Genomic DNA, 14,509 nt, shown 5'->3' with positions numbered 1-14,509 from the left:
TCCTTGTTCCGTAGTCTTTCTTTTCCTCACCCCTTCCCTGTCGACCTTGTCGCTTTGCATATCGCACACATCGACAACCGAGAAAAGTCCGGCTCTCTGAGCTGTCCAAGGTGTAAAAGATGGGTCTTTTTGACAAGTTTGCGTTTGCAAAGCGCCATGAACGGACACCAGAAGAGCGAGCCTACGTGCGAAAGCTCGACATCTGCCTCATGACCTTTGGGTGCATATCGCAGAGTATGTATATAAGCCTTGTTCTCTAAAGTGTTGAAACAAAAGAAAATTTGGCTTGCTGACATTCAAGTGCCTCTCCTGCTACAGTCATGAAATGTGAGTGATACTGTCGGAGTCGTCTGCACCATCATCACTTGGCGTCGACCTCGTGATATTGACAAATGACCAAACCCTGCAAGATCTGGATCAGACCAACATCAACAATGCCTACGTCTCGGGGATGAAGGAGGATCTCCAGCTCTATGGCGACGAGCTTAATTAGTGAGAAAGCACTTCTTCATTCCTTTTTTTATGCTTTCTTTTTCCTAGCCGCCCCTCAAAAAGGATGTCTCACTAGCGGGCTTGTTATTAACCCAGAGACACGGACATACAAAGTTTTACTACATTCTTCCTCCTGGGCAACCTCATCATGGTTGTTCCCTCCCAGATCGCCCTGACGTATATTCCCCCAAACTGGTGGCTTCCGGGCCTCGAGATAACCTGGGGCGTCCTGACGGGTCTGTTCGCCGTGACGAAGAACGCGCGCGACATCTATGCGCTGCGCTTCTTTCTCGGAATGTGTGAGAGCAGCGCGTGGCCAGGCATGATGACGATGATGAGTGAGTCAAGCCTCCTTCGAGTTGCCCGTTGAGGATGATACATAACTGGGGAACCTGGTTTGTTTTGTTGTTGATTATATTTTGCTAAAGATTCTTTTCTGTTCTCTTCCCCCAGTCTACTGGTATACGCCAAGTGAGATTGCGAAGCGTATGGGCATCTATCAGTGTTCCCAGGCGGTTGGGTCCATGATGTCGGGCGCTCTAGCGATCTCTGTCGTCAAGACCATGGATGGCAAAGGTGGCCTGGCGGCCTGGAGGTGGTTATTTATCGGTTGAGTAGTCCCCTTTCTTGTCTCTTGGTTTTTGCCACCTGAATACCCAAAGCTAACAGGAGGTAAAAAAAACAGTGGAGTGTCTCATGACCGTCGTCGTGGGATGCTTTGGATTCTTGATGGTCCCCGGCCTGCCGCACAAGCCCAACCCCTGGGCATTTTGGTTCAAGGAGAGTGACGCAAAGCTGGCCATGAAGCGCCTCCACCGCCACGGCAAGCAAGAGCCCGTTAAGATCACGCTCAAGACGATCAAACGATCGCTGGCCTCGCCCCTCTTCTACGCCATCGTGCCGCTGTCCATGGGTGCCAACATGGCCAACTATGGAATGTACTACTTTGGAGTCTTCCTCAAGTCGCTCAAGAACGCCGATGGCACCCCGAGGTGGAACGTGACCGAGGTCAATGGCATCCCTATCGGCGGTAGTGGAGTGTCTATCGTTGCTCGTAAGATGGCCCCTCGCAAGCGCGTCCCCTGTCCACTCCCCTGTCCACTCCCCTGGATGGACAAATGCTGATAGAGACCTCGCCCTCCCGCGATAAATAGTGTTGATTTTCACCAACCTCTCGGATCTTTTCCAGTCGCGCTGGACAATCTTTATGGCTCAGGCCATAATCGGCCTCTTCGCCACCATATACATGACGGTGTGGACAGCTCACCCGGACACGACGCCTATTGGTGGTGCCTACGCTAGCTACTTTATGCTCTACATGACAATTGGTGTTACACTGATTGTTACGGCTTGGTTGTCGGATCTGTGAGTTTATGCCATCAACTACTCAGACCACATTTTGTCTCTCGTTTTATATCTATTATATAATAACCAGTGATATCAACCCTCGTGCCCACAGTCTCCCGCACGACCCCGACTCTGTTACCTTCATCATCGGCGCCACGGTGGCACTCAACTTTGCCATCCTGTCTTGGGCACAGGCGTTGATGTGGCCCGCGTCGAAAGCTCCTTACTGTAAGTTGTGCTTCGGGCTCCTTTTACCTTTTGGTTCCTAAGCAAAAACAAAAGAAAACAAAAAGCACCTTTAAGCTAACCCCAGAAACAAACAGACGTGCACGGCTGGGGATCCTCGATCGGCATCTGGCTGTTCTGCATGCTTATGGTCGCTGCCGTCTGGTACATCGACCGCAGGTACCTCAAAGCGAAGCGACAGGCGTTCCGCGAGACGCTCATCAACACCGACGTCGAGGAGAGCGACAAGGTGGGCCCTGCTAGCCGTCAGGACGAGGGAGAGCCTGAGCTGGCCGACAAGGGCCCTGCTATTCCCCAGGCAGCAGAGGCCAAGCAGACTGTTTGATATAAAAAACAATATTAAAAAAAAAGCTCGTTGGCATGGTCAGCTCGAGCCATTGTAATTTTGGCTTGCAGCGGGAGGCCCGCAAAGGAGTGGTAGCTTTTGACAGTGACGCAGACACGCATATGTATACAATAGCTATCGACCAAACGTCACTCACTCACTTGAACGTCTTCAACATTAAGGGCTTCTGGTTCATTCGCCTTGTATATCATGCTTGGTTGGGTATGTGTCTGTGTTGATTATCATTCCAATGCTGGCTTCGTATCCACAAAAGCAGATCGTTCTCGACCCATTCCAGGCTATATAAGGGGAACAGGAGCACACGTAGTAACCGAGTGACGAAGCATGCCATATTTGGCAGCTAATGGTCGAGCGCTTGGTTGGTCACAACTATCCAAGACAGGAGAAGCAAATATAGAGTTTGAAACAGTTGTGAATACCAGAAGATAAATAGGCTACTAATGAACACCAGCGATGTCAAGCGCAGATAAGTCCATTTAGGCCGTGTTAAACAAGTAGCAAAAAAACTCCGATGATATCCCGTCCGCCTTTAAAACCAGACAAAATGCGATAAAGCCAGCAGATCCTCCGACCCTGATGATAGAGAGTGAAATATGCCTCCGGGACAAAGGGGAGAAATCAAGAAAAATAGAAAGAGAATAATGACCAAAGCTAATAATAAAGATAAGGTAAAGAAAAACCTCTTGATGTACCGTAACCTGTATGAATGCGTGTGCAAGAGTATTGCCTGAAAATGGAGCGGAAATTACAAAGAACTGTGCAAATGAAGCGCAAAAATATCAAAGAGAAAGACAAGAATGGGGGTATAACATTACAAAGATGAGATGAAACGATACTTGTAGGAAGGAATTGCTCGTCGCCGCCCAACGCTAGACTAGTTCAAGTCCATGTACTCATCCTCTTCCTTGAAATCAAGCTCGCCGCTACCGTCGTCGTCCTCGTTCCAGAAGGGGCCTTGACCATGGTTGCCAAGGTCGGAGCCCAGGCCCACGTCATTTGTCATTGTGCCGCCAGGGCTGAGTGAAGACACGCCGTCGACGGTGTTCCTGTTGGTACCATCGAGAGGCTCGCCTTTGTAATCGGTGTGGTGCGGAACTCGTAGGCCAGATCCCGCACGGCGGGAGTATGTGAAGTTCTTCCCCTCCTCGACCATTTCACATCTTTGCATGGCCTCAGCGAGCTCCGACTGCATACGCTTCTCATCATCAGTGGGCTCGAAGGGGACCTGGCCACCAATCTCGATGATGTAGTTGGCCATTTCCTCTTGTTGTTGAAGCTTGAGTTGAAGCATCCACATCAAGTCGCGCGTCCAGCTGACAGCACCGTTGAGGATGTCTCCCTTATTTGGCCCCTTGTCCTTGTCGTCGATGGGGAGTCCCGTTGTAATGTTGCCTGTGCTTCCTCCAGCAGCTCGCCTGGCTCCAGGACCCGCAAGGCCGGATGTGGCTTGTGATGGGCTTGAAATGCCGGCAAGTGTGGGCGAAAGCGGGGTTCCGTTCTGGATGAGTTTCTTGATCTTCTCATCCTCAAGACGATGCTGAGGAACCAGTTTGCTGAGATCCTGAATCCTCTCGTTGATGTTATCTCTGCGTCGCCTCTCCACGAGGTTGTGCGATTCTCGCCTTCTCTTGCGTTTGGCCTCTTGGGTTGAGGTGAGGGGCGAGTTCAGCTTAGCAGGCATCGAAGTACCGCCCTTGAGCAAAATGTCATTAATCTGGGCGCTGTGAAGACCGGGCTGAATTGGCGACGAGAAACCAGAGCCGGGATATGAGCCAATGCTGTTGGGAGTGTTTAACCACTGGCCTGAGTGTGCCTTCTCATGGTTTGCGCCGTTTGTCCGGATTGGCTGAGGGTTGAAGGAATCTGCAGAACCGATAGTCAAGCTAGCCATGGCTGCCGATGCCTTTGGTGTCATTGGTGTGCGACCGCCCGAGGACTTGCGTGCCATAGCAGTCGGTATCCGAGGGCGAACTTTGGAGCTCATGTAGTTTGGGTCAGCCTCGTGGTTGATCTCCGAGCCAGGAAGTGGCGAGGCTCCGTATATGGGAGACTGGAGCGAGTTTCCGAATGACTGAGGGTGCTGCATCTGTCGATACTGATTGAAATTGTGTGCAAAAGGGCTCTGGATTGGATCGCCTTCTGGTGTGTTTGAATAGCCGCTGATGCGGTTTTGATCCATCGGCATGCCGTGAGTTGTGTAGATTGAGTTCGAGTAACCGCCCATAGTCATCTCGTTCATGTTGCCGAAGTCGGGGCCATTGCTGTGCATGTTTGGCGATGTGTCAGTTGGGCTTGCGAGGCCTTCGAGGAGTTCGTCATCGCCAAATAATGCCGATCCATTTGCGTATGAGTTTTGCTGGTTGTTGTTGCCACTGAAGGCGTTTTGGTAAGAAGAACCGTAGTTGCCCACCATATTGAGGTCATTTGGATTGATGCTGTCGCCTCCGTGTGCGCCAGCAATTTGGTTGAAGCCGTGTTGCGCCATCTCAACTGTTTTGCGCCGATGCGTGGGTATGGTGCGCGGGATGGGGTTGACCGAGTCTGGTTTTTAGTGTGGATGCCCGCGAGGGCGGATGCGTCGGGACCGTTATCTGGGGAAAGAAAGAATTTCTTGTCGCCTAAACGACCGAGAGAGTTTATTTAGTATGTACCCTTGTTTTTCGTGGGGTGTGAAGATAAAGTTCGACAGAGTGGCTTGGGCTGGATGCCTGGGCTGGAATCCAGGCAACAGACAGCGAGTCACCGAATTCCGTGCAACCCGGCAGGAGCGCCCGAACGACAAGAAAAAGAAAAAAAGCCTCGGCCAAAAAAGCGCCCGAGATCGGCCAGTCACTGATTGCCTTCGTTTGCAAGGGATGGAGGAATGGAGGAATGGTCCAGCGGTGATGAAGGGAGACGAGCGATGCATGCGCGAAGTGCGGAATTGTTCCAAATGATGTGTCCTCACTAGCACAAAGACATACCTTTCTATTAGAAATGGGGTCCAAAAAGTAACTTCTTCGGACTTTTTGCCGGGTGGTGGTGGAAGATCGTGGGATTTCAGCTGTCGTCTTTATGTGACCATGGAGTGGCGGGGCGAAGGGCCGGAGTGCGTAACACGGTCAGGGACGGGCGACAAAGGCGTCTTTGGTTCTAGAAAAAGTGCTGCGAACGTGGCGCAAGCTGACACAAAGAAGCAACGGGCGGATCGTGCGCTCGACGAAGTATGTAGATTGATTATTCCTGGCAATGCAGTAACCTGGATCCAAGATTAGGACAGGATTGCCCCGGAGTGTAGTTGGTGTGAGTCGTGAGTCTCTCAGTCTGCTGCAGGAGGAGGGGGATAATCCCGGTCTAGCTGGATTTGGACCTGCGCTGTTACGCTGTTAAGACATGTAGCTGATAAGGCAACCAAGCGACTGGGAAGAAGGCGACGAGTGAAGGGAGTGGGGCTTTGAGCAGAGTAAGTGTGTTGTGAGGAAGGGCGCCTTTTTGGGCCGCTTACCTTGGAGTGGGTGAGCGAGGGCGGCAACGACAATGACGGACGGCGTGTTGGTGAAGGACTTGGTTGGTTGTCGAGGACTGAGTAGCTGAAGATCGTTGCAACCACACAAAGATGGCGGTGAAGTAGACAGGCTTAGCCAGGTAGCGATTTTCGGTCGGCTCGGGCGCGTTGGGCGGACGGACTCTGGCAGTAGAGTCGGCCGCGAGATGGTCGCTCGGTAGGATGCGCCACAGGGTTTTGTTTTTTCTTTTTGCTCTGACTCCTTTTTTTCTCCTGCTTCCTTCTTTTGAGAAACTGGTTTGCGACGAGAGGATTTGTATCAATGTGGCCGAGCTTCCTGGGGATCCAGAATTCAGGGTTTGGCTTTGCGGGAGTGCTCGAGTAAATGTGGGTTGCGCGGAGAGCAAATGCCCTGTAAAGAGCTACTCCGCAGTAGATGCAAAAGCGGGATGGGTCAAATGTACAAATGCATCGAGTGGGCAGGCGGTCAAGGTTGGTTGGCCAAGTCAGCACCGGGTCAGGTCAGAACGCGGTGCAGATGATTGGCGCAAGGAATCCGAGCGGTGGTGTGGGTGGTTGTCTGCAGGGATCTGAAATGCTCCCAAAATCCCGAACTTGTATTACGGAGCACAAAGTATAACCTAGATGGATGATGTGCGTGGGTGCTGCGTGGTGTGGTGCTGGTTGAAGGTCTGCAAGTCTTCTCCACACCGATAACAATCAGGTAGGTGTCTGAGAGGCATATGTATTTAGAGAGGGGTTTTTCCAAGTGCCGAGGCCAGCGGCTTGAGTATGTGGATGTATACCACTTATGCCTGTTGGCGCGTGGTGGTGGACGGACTTGTGGACGGACTTTAGGGGAATGAGCACAATTGCACTTTCGCGCTGTCAGGCTGCTGTCAGTACGGCGGTTTTTGGTTGTTTTTTTTTTGACAAGGAATTGTTGCGGCGCGCGAAAGGGTTGTTGGGACGGTTGATGCTGTCAGTGTGCGGAGGACGGACACGACACCATCTGGTGTATTTAGACACGCATCTGGGGGAATGGTGCAAGTGCAATAAACATCTGGGACATACCTTACCGTTTTGGTTGGGAAAGGGCAGAAAGACTGGTTCAGTTGTTAAACGGGAATGACTGTTGTGTAAGTGTAAGTCTATGTATGCATCCTGCAGCACCGGTATCGGAGGGGACAAAAATAATTAGAGACAACAAGTGCCTCAATGCAAGACTAGGTAGATGATTCCAAATGATGGAATACAGGAAAAGAATAGAGAGAGGGAGAGAGAAAAAAATATATATAACAAAAAAGAGCATTGTGGTCCTTTTTGGACAGGTCGGACATACCTTCGTCTCGTCGGATAATCTCCTTCCAGGCTTCTCGATGTCCGGACGACAGGGGTGGGAATGTCAACCTGACGGGAGGTGGCCAGAAGAAACAAAAGAGGCTGGGTGCTTCGCTTGTTGGCTGTTGGTTGCGCCAAATTTCAGCCTGCTTTGTGTAGTTGAAAGAGAGGGGTGGCCCAGTCGCAAACGTACGTTCACTAGGTATGTAGGGCAGGCAATCCGGGCGGCGTAAGATGTATGACTCCACTCGTTCTCGGTACCTTTGGTATGCGTGGTATGTGCGAAGGAGGTCGACAAAGTTCCTTTCCCTTCTCTTCTTGAATACGCGCTCACTTCCCAGGGCTTACTCAGAGGTTTCTGATTTTCCGAGCTAGGCGGTTGCTGAGAAATGCCACGAGATTCAATTTGTCCCGATATTAGATAGAATTAAGAGCCGGGGTGATGTATATGATGTGCTGTCGCCAAAAAAAAAAAACGCCGAAGTAGCGGAGAAGAAAGCAAAAGGCCGTTATGTAAGCTCGCAGCGATCTGCTGCAAGATGATCGAACAGGTTAGCAAGGAAGCCGCTCCAATCCTAAGGTTACATCAAGCTCTGCGATGCCGGCTGGATGCGGTCTCCACATCCTCGCTTTGATCCTCCACACCAATCCCCATCACAGACGCCGCGGGGCAAGGCAGAGCTTGAAAGAAAGGTAGGGGATTGCTGTAGGTGGGGGGATGCACTGACCCGCACCTCTCCCTCTTTCTCTCAGCCTTCGACAAAAGTCACAGCCCAGCGCTTTGCTCGATAGTCCTCCTCAAAGTTAGCTAAGGTAGGTATGCGGTGGGACACCTGGATGCTGTGGCACGGCGCTCCGCGTTCTAAATTGCTTGCTTTTGCGTCTTGTTGGATTGGCGACCAAGAAAAAAAAACTCCCAAAGCCTATGAGCAAAATAGTTAGCATACCGGGCCCCAAACTTTAGTCCGTATCAAAACGCAGCAACAACGACAACAACGAAGAGATCGGCCCAGTGACTAGACTATACCCACCTCACCAAAACCTGAGCGGGAGCTTGTTGTAACCTAGTTTGTGGTTTCTTCAAAGGATTCTTAAATTGTTGAGGCGTTGAAAGCCGACCCGAAATTCCATGCGACGGATCATGCACGGCAAGGCACTACTCTGGTTTGGCGAGAGGCGGATGCAGAAGCAGGACAGAAGGCACATATTCTGACCGCGAGAAAGGATACGCAGAGGAGGCACCTTGGATTATATATAGGGGCTTCAACTCCCCAGTAGAAACAACGACAAAAAAAAAGTAATGTATCATATACTGGGGTCATGTACACACCCCTGCCTATCTATGTCTACGTCTTCTGACTTTTCCTGGAGGTTGGTGTGAGAGAACGCCTTTGCAAAAGGAGATGAGAATGGGGGTGCCCTCTACTTCTCACCACCATCTCAATCAACACAGCTTGGTTAAAACTGGGAAGTATGGAGATAGCGCGGGTCCGATGTTATCACAAACGGGAAGTACTTTGGTACCTCCACTGGCTAAGGGCGGGGGAGAGACATTGTACCTACCAAGTCCACACTTGAGAAAACCTGCATTCACGTAATGGAGCTACCATGGCCAGGCATGTCTCTGGTGGGAGGGCCTTTGTATGACCGGAACATTTCCAACGGGCTTGTATTGCTCGGAAAGCATCAGAGACAAGACAAGGAAGCTACATAGAGCCGTAGTCGTAGTTGTCGAAGTGTGGGCACCATGCACATCAACGTGACATCCCCAGTCAGCCAGCCTGAGACATGGAGGTGCACTAAACCTGCCTCTATCGACGCCACCCCCAACGCCTTCATCCATGGCGCTGCTAGACTAATCCGTCCGCGTTGGAGAAGTCACGGCATACCGTACATGGTTCACTACGCCGTCCCGGAGTGCTGTGGTTCTAGCTATTCTGGCAGCTTCCGTCTGCTACATCTTGCACCACCAACATCGGCACGGTTAGCGCTACCTAGAATTTAGGGTTGGCTTTCAATCGCTACGTTTCTGCGTGGTTTTGTTATTGCCATCCGATCCGGTCACATAGGCGGTGCTGGATAGACGCGCAACCCTGCGCCGACGTAGGTATATAAGTAAACCTGGGAGGGAAGGAGTAGAGAAAGCCCGATCGCAAGATGGCTATTCAATGAATGACATTCTCATAACAAACCAGGATTACTTATCTGCTATGGGCTGGAAACTTTTTTTTTTTTTTTTTTTTTTTTTTGGGGGGGGGGGGTGTTATGCGAAGACTATCACGGATTGCGGGTTTAGCAAACACTATCGCCGTCGGCCTCGAATGTGTCCATGACAGCCTGGTGTTGCGCGTTCCATAAGACAACATGATGAGTGACTTGGCCAAAATCACAAAACAAGGTCGTACAGCCACTGTCAACCAACTTGAATTCTGATGTATGTTGATTTTGAGGGTGAACAAACATCCGCGCGGATGTCTAGTCTTCCGTTTCGAGCAAGCCGTGCATCGCCCCTGGTATTGATTTTGGGTATATCGCTGTGCCATGACCTGTTTATGCCTAGTGTGCCCAGCCTAAGGTAGGTACATACCCAGGCAGCCAGGGCAAGGCAACGCCGCAGGTACCCAGAGGCGTTCTAGGGCCAGATAGTACCTAGATACGGGCGGGAGGCTGGGCCTATTGGCGAACGACTCACTACAAGCATTGAGCGGCAAAAACAAGCCGAAACGAAAACGGACCAGGCATATAACCGACGTCAACTTTAGGGATTTGTAAAGTAGAAGCGGCTTGATGCGGGTGCAAATCTCTCAAGATAGGCGAGGTGAAGATCAACGCGAGGTGTGGATGGTATTGGTGTATCTCAAATAATCGTGCTGCAGCATCTTTTTGACAAGCCCTGAGTGATAAACAGGTACTTCGCAAGAGTCGCTGTCGGGAAGGGAGCCAGCCATCCAGAGGGCGAGAATGGCACTCGTGTTAGACCCATTACTAACCTTTGAACCCACCCGACCCTCCGGCTCAAACCTAGGATGTAGTGCCGTTGATTGGATCGCAGCGTTTCCGTCCAATCAAAAGGCTTGCCTATAGGGTGTGCCCCACTTTTCCTTATCGACCAGGTGCGCATTTGGAGGGCATCATGACCTGTTCGACCAAGACTCAAGCCCATACCGTACTCTCCGTTTGTCGATCGAGACGTTGCAGGTCAATTCCACAACGTTCAGCACCACCCGCAACCAAACCTACGTTATTGGGGACGATACTACACACTCCTAGACTAGTTGACGCAGTGGTGATCACTTTCAGACGAAGGATCCGGCTCTCTCGGGCAGTAGAAGTGCAGGGCAACAAGCTACCGCGTTGGTTTCTTGCCTACCTTACCTACCTTACCCACGTTCCGACCTCTGAGAAGATTACTATTACGTGCTAGACCTGCGTATAGTCAGCGCAAACATCTATTAAAAACTTGACTCGGATCTCCACATATTCGGCTGGCGCGTTTGCATCCCATAGCCCTCTGTATGATTCTCCCACTCCTTCTCCAGGCCGATGAATTATGGTGGTGACGTCCTAACTCGCCTCAACTTCTCGTAGTTCTATCAGGATCCCGTTGGCTAGACTACCTACATACATAAGGGCTCTTACCTAACGTATCTAGACTCCGTTTCTTCCGGCGGTTTCTGGAGTGGCCAAGCATCTCGTTCCCAGCCACCATCCATCACTGCCACCATCACCACCATCATCACTCTTGGTTTGACTTGCGACCAGAGACCTGCAGACCCGGTTCCACCCACCCATCCACCCTGTCTTTGACGGGTCTGCGCATTACGAATAACTGGCGCGTTCCGACATCCGTCGGCACCGCCTTGGTCTGCTGCCTGTCGAGCGATCCACCCGATTAGTAGTCTCCCCAAGACTTGTCTCCCGTATATCCCCGTCTACTCGACCGAAACATCTACTTGTGACAAACAACATATAAGCGATCGTACGAACAAAAGAACCGAAAGACATATACTTGCATACAATGGCATCGCAGTCATTCCGAGACTCGCTCGGCTCATTGGGCTGGTCGCGCCGAGAACCTGACTTGCCCGTCAACACATCCCAGCAGAGCGGACTGCTATCGTCCCTGCAGTCCCTCAACCCATTTGGCGACCGTGGCTATGTGCGGCTGCCCACGACAGAGGGCCCGGGGGCTCCGTTGCCCGCGCCAACCAGGCGGGAAGAGGAGGAAGGCTGGTTCGCCCGTGAGTCAACCCGCTCCTGTGGCGGCGTTTCGTTGCTCTCTCCATGTTTCTTTCCTACCTATCCCACTGCCCCGGGTTCACTTCCCCTGTAGCGACGGTGCTCTGTGGCATCTGACCAGGCCATACGGCGTGTCTCACCTTTCTTCACATGAGCAAAGACTCCCCCACACCCTTTGACACTTTGCTCTCTATATACTGGCATTCTTATAGTGGGCACTATATTATGGCGATCAAGGGTTTTACTAACGTAGTGTTACCTTGCTGCCGGCAGTCAGTAGGTGGGATCGACTGCTTATCTTTGCAGGATGCAACATCGGCGCTGCGGTCTGCTTCTTTGTATGCTTTTTCTTCTTTCCGCTCATAGCAACCCGACCAAGCAAGTTCGTGACTTTGTGAGTTGCTACATTTCTCTCTGTTCTCCCCACGGTTCTGCCCAACCCCGATATTGGCGAGTCGTAGCCCTTCCTCGATGCCCATGTGGACTTTACAACGCCCTACCATCCCATGACCACTCTTGCCCCTTGCATGGATTCTTGTCCAATTCATATCTTGCGCTACTTGTCGTCCTTCCTGCATCTACCCGACCTGCATATCTGCAGGAGATCCTTTAGTGCCCGTCTGTCACGCATTGCCCAAGGCCGCTACCTTGGTTCTCGTCAAAGTCCATGTCTGAATCGCTGCAGACCTACGCGTGGCAGCATTTCTTAGACAAAAACTGCTCCATGTCGTCATGGATCGCCGATCGATAGATGCACTCTCTGCCTTGCATGTTTCTATTTGAAGGACGGAAGCATCTAAGTTTCTTGGTTGCCGCGACTAGCAACCTTCTTACCCATGTGACGCGGTTCCCTCAACGAGTCACGCGCGTTCACTAACATCTTTTGTTTAGGTGGACTCTTGGTTCCGTCTTCTTCCTCTGCTCTTTTGCCGCTATGATGGGTCCAATGGCCTATGTTCAGCATCTGTTGTCAGGGCCCAGATTACCGTTTACGGGCGCCTACCTTGGATCTATGGCTCTGAGTCTTTACTTTGCTATTGGGGTGAGTCAAAAGAAACAATACTTTCCAGGTCGAATCTCTGCTACAGTCATGTGTGCTTTGTTGCTAACTAGCATCCTTTTGCTGCGAAAAGCTGCGTAGCCAGATTCTCACCTTGTTCTCGGCCATCATCCAGCTAGTGTGTCTCGTGTGGTACCTGGTTAGCTACTTCCCTATGGGATCCAGTGGGTTGAGGCTCATGTCTAACTTTGGAGCCTCTCGGGCGGCCGCTTGGATGACTGGCTAGGTAGGTAAGAAGAAGGTACTCGATGGTAATGTATGTGGAAGCATTCTACGCACCTTACTATGTATGCTGTTGTAAAAGTATGTTCCTTGGGAAACGGATCGGACAAGTAGACCTAACTTGAATCAAAAAACATCGCGGATTGTTCTACGCGCCGTGCCTACCGGCTACTACTCTGTTTGATACAAGCCGTGTACTTGACCACGGTCGCTAGCTCCTGTCTATTTAATCGATCGCAACGAGACTCCTTCAACAATTATTCAAGTACCGTATTTCCCTTTTTTGCTGAACTTTCTGGTCATCGTCTAGGACCATTAAGGAAGCTGTTCACTAGGGTGACATAGTATCATCCCACGCGTCCGAATGGTATGTGTAATACTGCAGTTGCTAAGTTCTGAGGGCGGAGGGCTAACAAATGCCATTGTTACTATTCATGAAAACTGCAAAGAGCAATAGTGCATATCGTCTCCGCCCCTTGAATCACATTTTACTTACACATTTGTTTGCATTCTGCATACTATCTAGGACCTTGGCGTTCAAAGTTGCGCTGGAAGCCCTGGAACATCGAGCATGGGCTTGCATCAATGGAAGCGCGCCTCCTACACCGGTTCGCATTTATATCAACGTGCAACATATCCCATACAATTGCCCGGACATCCCACCAGCTGCACTGGATTGCACTGAAGAGGCTATCCTACCGGAGTCATGTAGAACCCACGAATGTCATGGGCATCATAAGAGTCATTGAGACAAGTTTTTTTTTTTTTTTCGCTACACTGAAACTTTTTTGCAGTCCTGAAAATCTCCCGTCAGTGGTACATCAGGATAGCATCTGCAAAGCCCGCGATGCGGTTCTGGGAATTTGTCACAATCTTCTCGATGCATCCGCGCTGGACTTGTCAGTGCGTGCAAATAAACATGTAGGAACGAAGTCGTGGGCTTCCAGGGGGACGTGGATCAGTTGAGTGACACCGCCCACCGGGATGCCCCAGGCAGCTATTGCGAATGTAGCCCTGCTGCCGACAACCAGAGGCACGGCGCTGAAGAGCCCGCGTTATCACGAGCGATGACTGCACACTTGAGGGAGCTATATTGTTCCTTGCCTTTTCAGGGGCCATGAAATGCATATACGCAAGACTATAGTCAACCTTGGAGACATGGTAACTTCCGCGGGGGCCTTGTGGGGTTAATGGTCTACGGATGGAGAGATAGCCCCTGATAGTTTTGGAGTCGCCCAGCAGTGTTCTCAGGAGCTGGCCGCGCGTGCATGTGGGAATCGGCATGGAGGTGGTTATGTGTTAGGGCACCGATGATCCCTGCGATCAGTGAATGTCGTTGCCACTCAAATGATAAAGGGGGTCTCATAGTTTCCACAGGTGCTCCGTACCTTCTGTAAGTTCGGTGTGTTTACCTAGGTACAGCGGATGCACTCCGAATGCAAGACCCTATCCCAAGCGGCTGAAGATTAGATTTTCATGGTAGAGGCTAGCTCTAGTCTAGAGAAAAAAAAGAAGTAAAAATAAAGTCGACGGAATGAGAAATAGGTTGCTTTGCACGACCAGCTCTCCTATTCGGTGGACAAGAACTTTGATTAAAAGTAGTTTAAAGCGTGGCTGATAAAAGAGATTTCCTCCGAAATTATAATGTGCAAAGCAAACCAGATTTTTTTAAACAATAATAATAACAATAATAGCAATAATATTGATAATAATAACAGTCAAGGTGATCCAA

General features: G+C 50.8%; 5 protein-coding genes across 5 annotated transcripts; 4 read left to right on the top strand and 1 right to left on the bottom strand.

Annotated features, from left to right (window-relative positions):
- Positions 1-119: 119 nt before the first annotated feature.
- Positions 120-2,410, top strand: MGG_05710 (uncharacterized protein; the record flags this gene model as incomplete). The annotated part of the gene is made up of 9 exons (XM_003710562.1): positions 120-234; positions 319-327; positions 411-492; positions 607-830; positions 946-1,101; positions 1,178-1,546; positions 1,647-1,857; positions 1,952-2,067; positions 2,163-2,410. 9 exons carry the CDS (start codon positions 120-122, stop codon positions 2,408-2,410), a joined length of 1,530 nt encoding a protein of 509 aa, XP_003710610.1.
- Positions 2,411-2,563: 153 nt separating this feature from the next.
- MGG_05709 (uncharacterized protein) lies at positions 2,564-7,681 on the bottom strand. The gene is made up of 5 exons (XM_003710560.1): positions 7,258-7,681; positions 6,995-7,047; positions 5,916-6,800; positions 5,395-5,785; positions 2,564-5,049 (listed from the first exon to the last, which is right to left on the bottom strand). Exon 5 carries the CDS (start codon positions 4,914-4,916, stop codon positions 3,306-3,308), a length of 1,611 nt encoding a protein of 536 aa, XP_003710608.1. The 5' UTR covers positions 4,917-5,049; positions 5,395-5,785; positions 5,916-6,800; positions 6,995-7,047; positions 7,258-7,681; the 3' UTR covers positions 2,564-3,305.
- On the top strand, positions 7,044-7,415 carry MGG_16448 (uncharacterized protein; the record flags this gene model as incomplete). The annotated part of the gene is made up of 2 exons (XM_003710561.1): positions 7,044-7,054; positions 7,223-7,415. The coding sequence occupies 2 exons, from the start codon at positions 7,044-7,046 to the stop codon at positions 7,413-7,415; spliced, it is 204 nt and encodes a 67-aa protein (XP_003710609.1).
- Positions 7,682-8,921: 1,240 nt separating the features above from the next.
- Positions 8,922-9,261, top strand: MGG_16447 (uncharacterized protein; the record flags this gene model as incomplete). The annotated part of the gene is made up of 1 exon (XM_003710559.1): positions 8,922-9,261. The coding sequence occupies exon 1, from the start codon at positions 9,004-9,006 to the stop codon at positions 9,259-9,261; it is 258 nt and encodes an 85-aa protein (XP_003710607.1). The 5' UTR covers positions 8,922-9,003.
- A 1,158-nt stretch (positions 9,262-10,419) lies between these two features.
- MGG_05708 (SFT2 domain-containing protein) lies at positions 10,420-13,056 on the top strand. Its single transcript, XM_003710558.1, has 5 exons — positions 10,420-10,769; positions 10,845-11,497; positions 11,769-11,889; positions 12,387-12,537; positions 12,629-13,056. The coding sequence occupies exons 2-5, from the start codon at positions 11,275-11,277 to the stop codon at positions 12,779-12,781; spliced, it is 648 nt and encodes a 215-aa protein (XP_003710606.1). The 5' UTR covers positions 10,420-10,769; positions 10,845-11,274; the 3' UTR covers positions 12,782-13,056.
- Positions 13,057-14,509: the final 1,453 nt, after the last annotated feature.

The sequence above is a fragment of the Pyricularia oryzae genome, chromosome 1 (assembly GCF_000002495.2).
Source record: "Pyricularia oryzae 70-15 chromosome 1, whole genome shotgun sequence".
Taxonomy (NCBI): domain Eukaryota; kingdom Fungi; phylum Ascomycota; class Sordariomycetes; order Magnaporthales; family Pyriculariaceae; genus Pyricularia; species Pyricularia oryzae.
The sequence above is the reverse complement of the archived record's forward strand: the minus strand, read 5'-3'. Positions and strand labels throughout refer to the sequence as shown.

Bases quoted from the DNA above. Each gene is read 5' to 3' on its own strand.
- MGG_05709 (XM_003710560.1), bottom strand. From the start codon at position 4,916: ATGGCGCAACACGGCTTCAACCAAATTGCTGGCGCACACGGAGGCGAC.
- MGG_05708 (XM_003710558.1), top strand. From the start codon at position 11,275: ATGGCATCGCAGTCATTCCGAGACTCGCTCGGCTCATTGGGCTGGTCG. The intron at 11,890-12,386 runs GTGAGTTGCTAC...TCTTTTGTTTAG, and splicing joins CCAAGCAAGTTCGTGACTTT to GTGGACTCTTGGTTCCGTCT. The intron at 12,538-12,628 runs GTGAGTCAAAAG...TGCTGCGAAAAG, and splicing joins GTCTTTACTTTGCTATTGGG to CTGCGTAGCCAGATTCTCAC.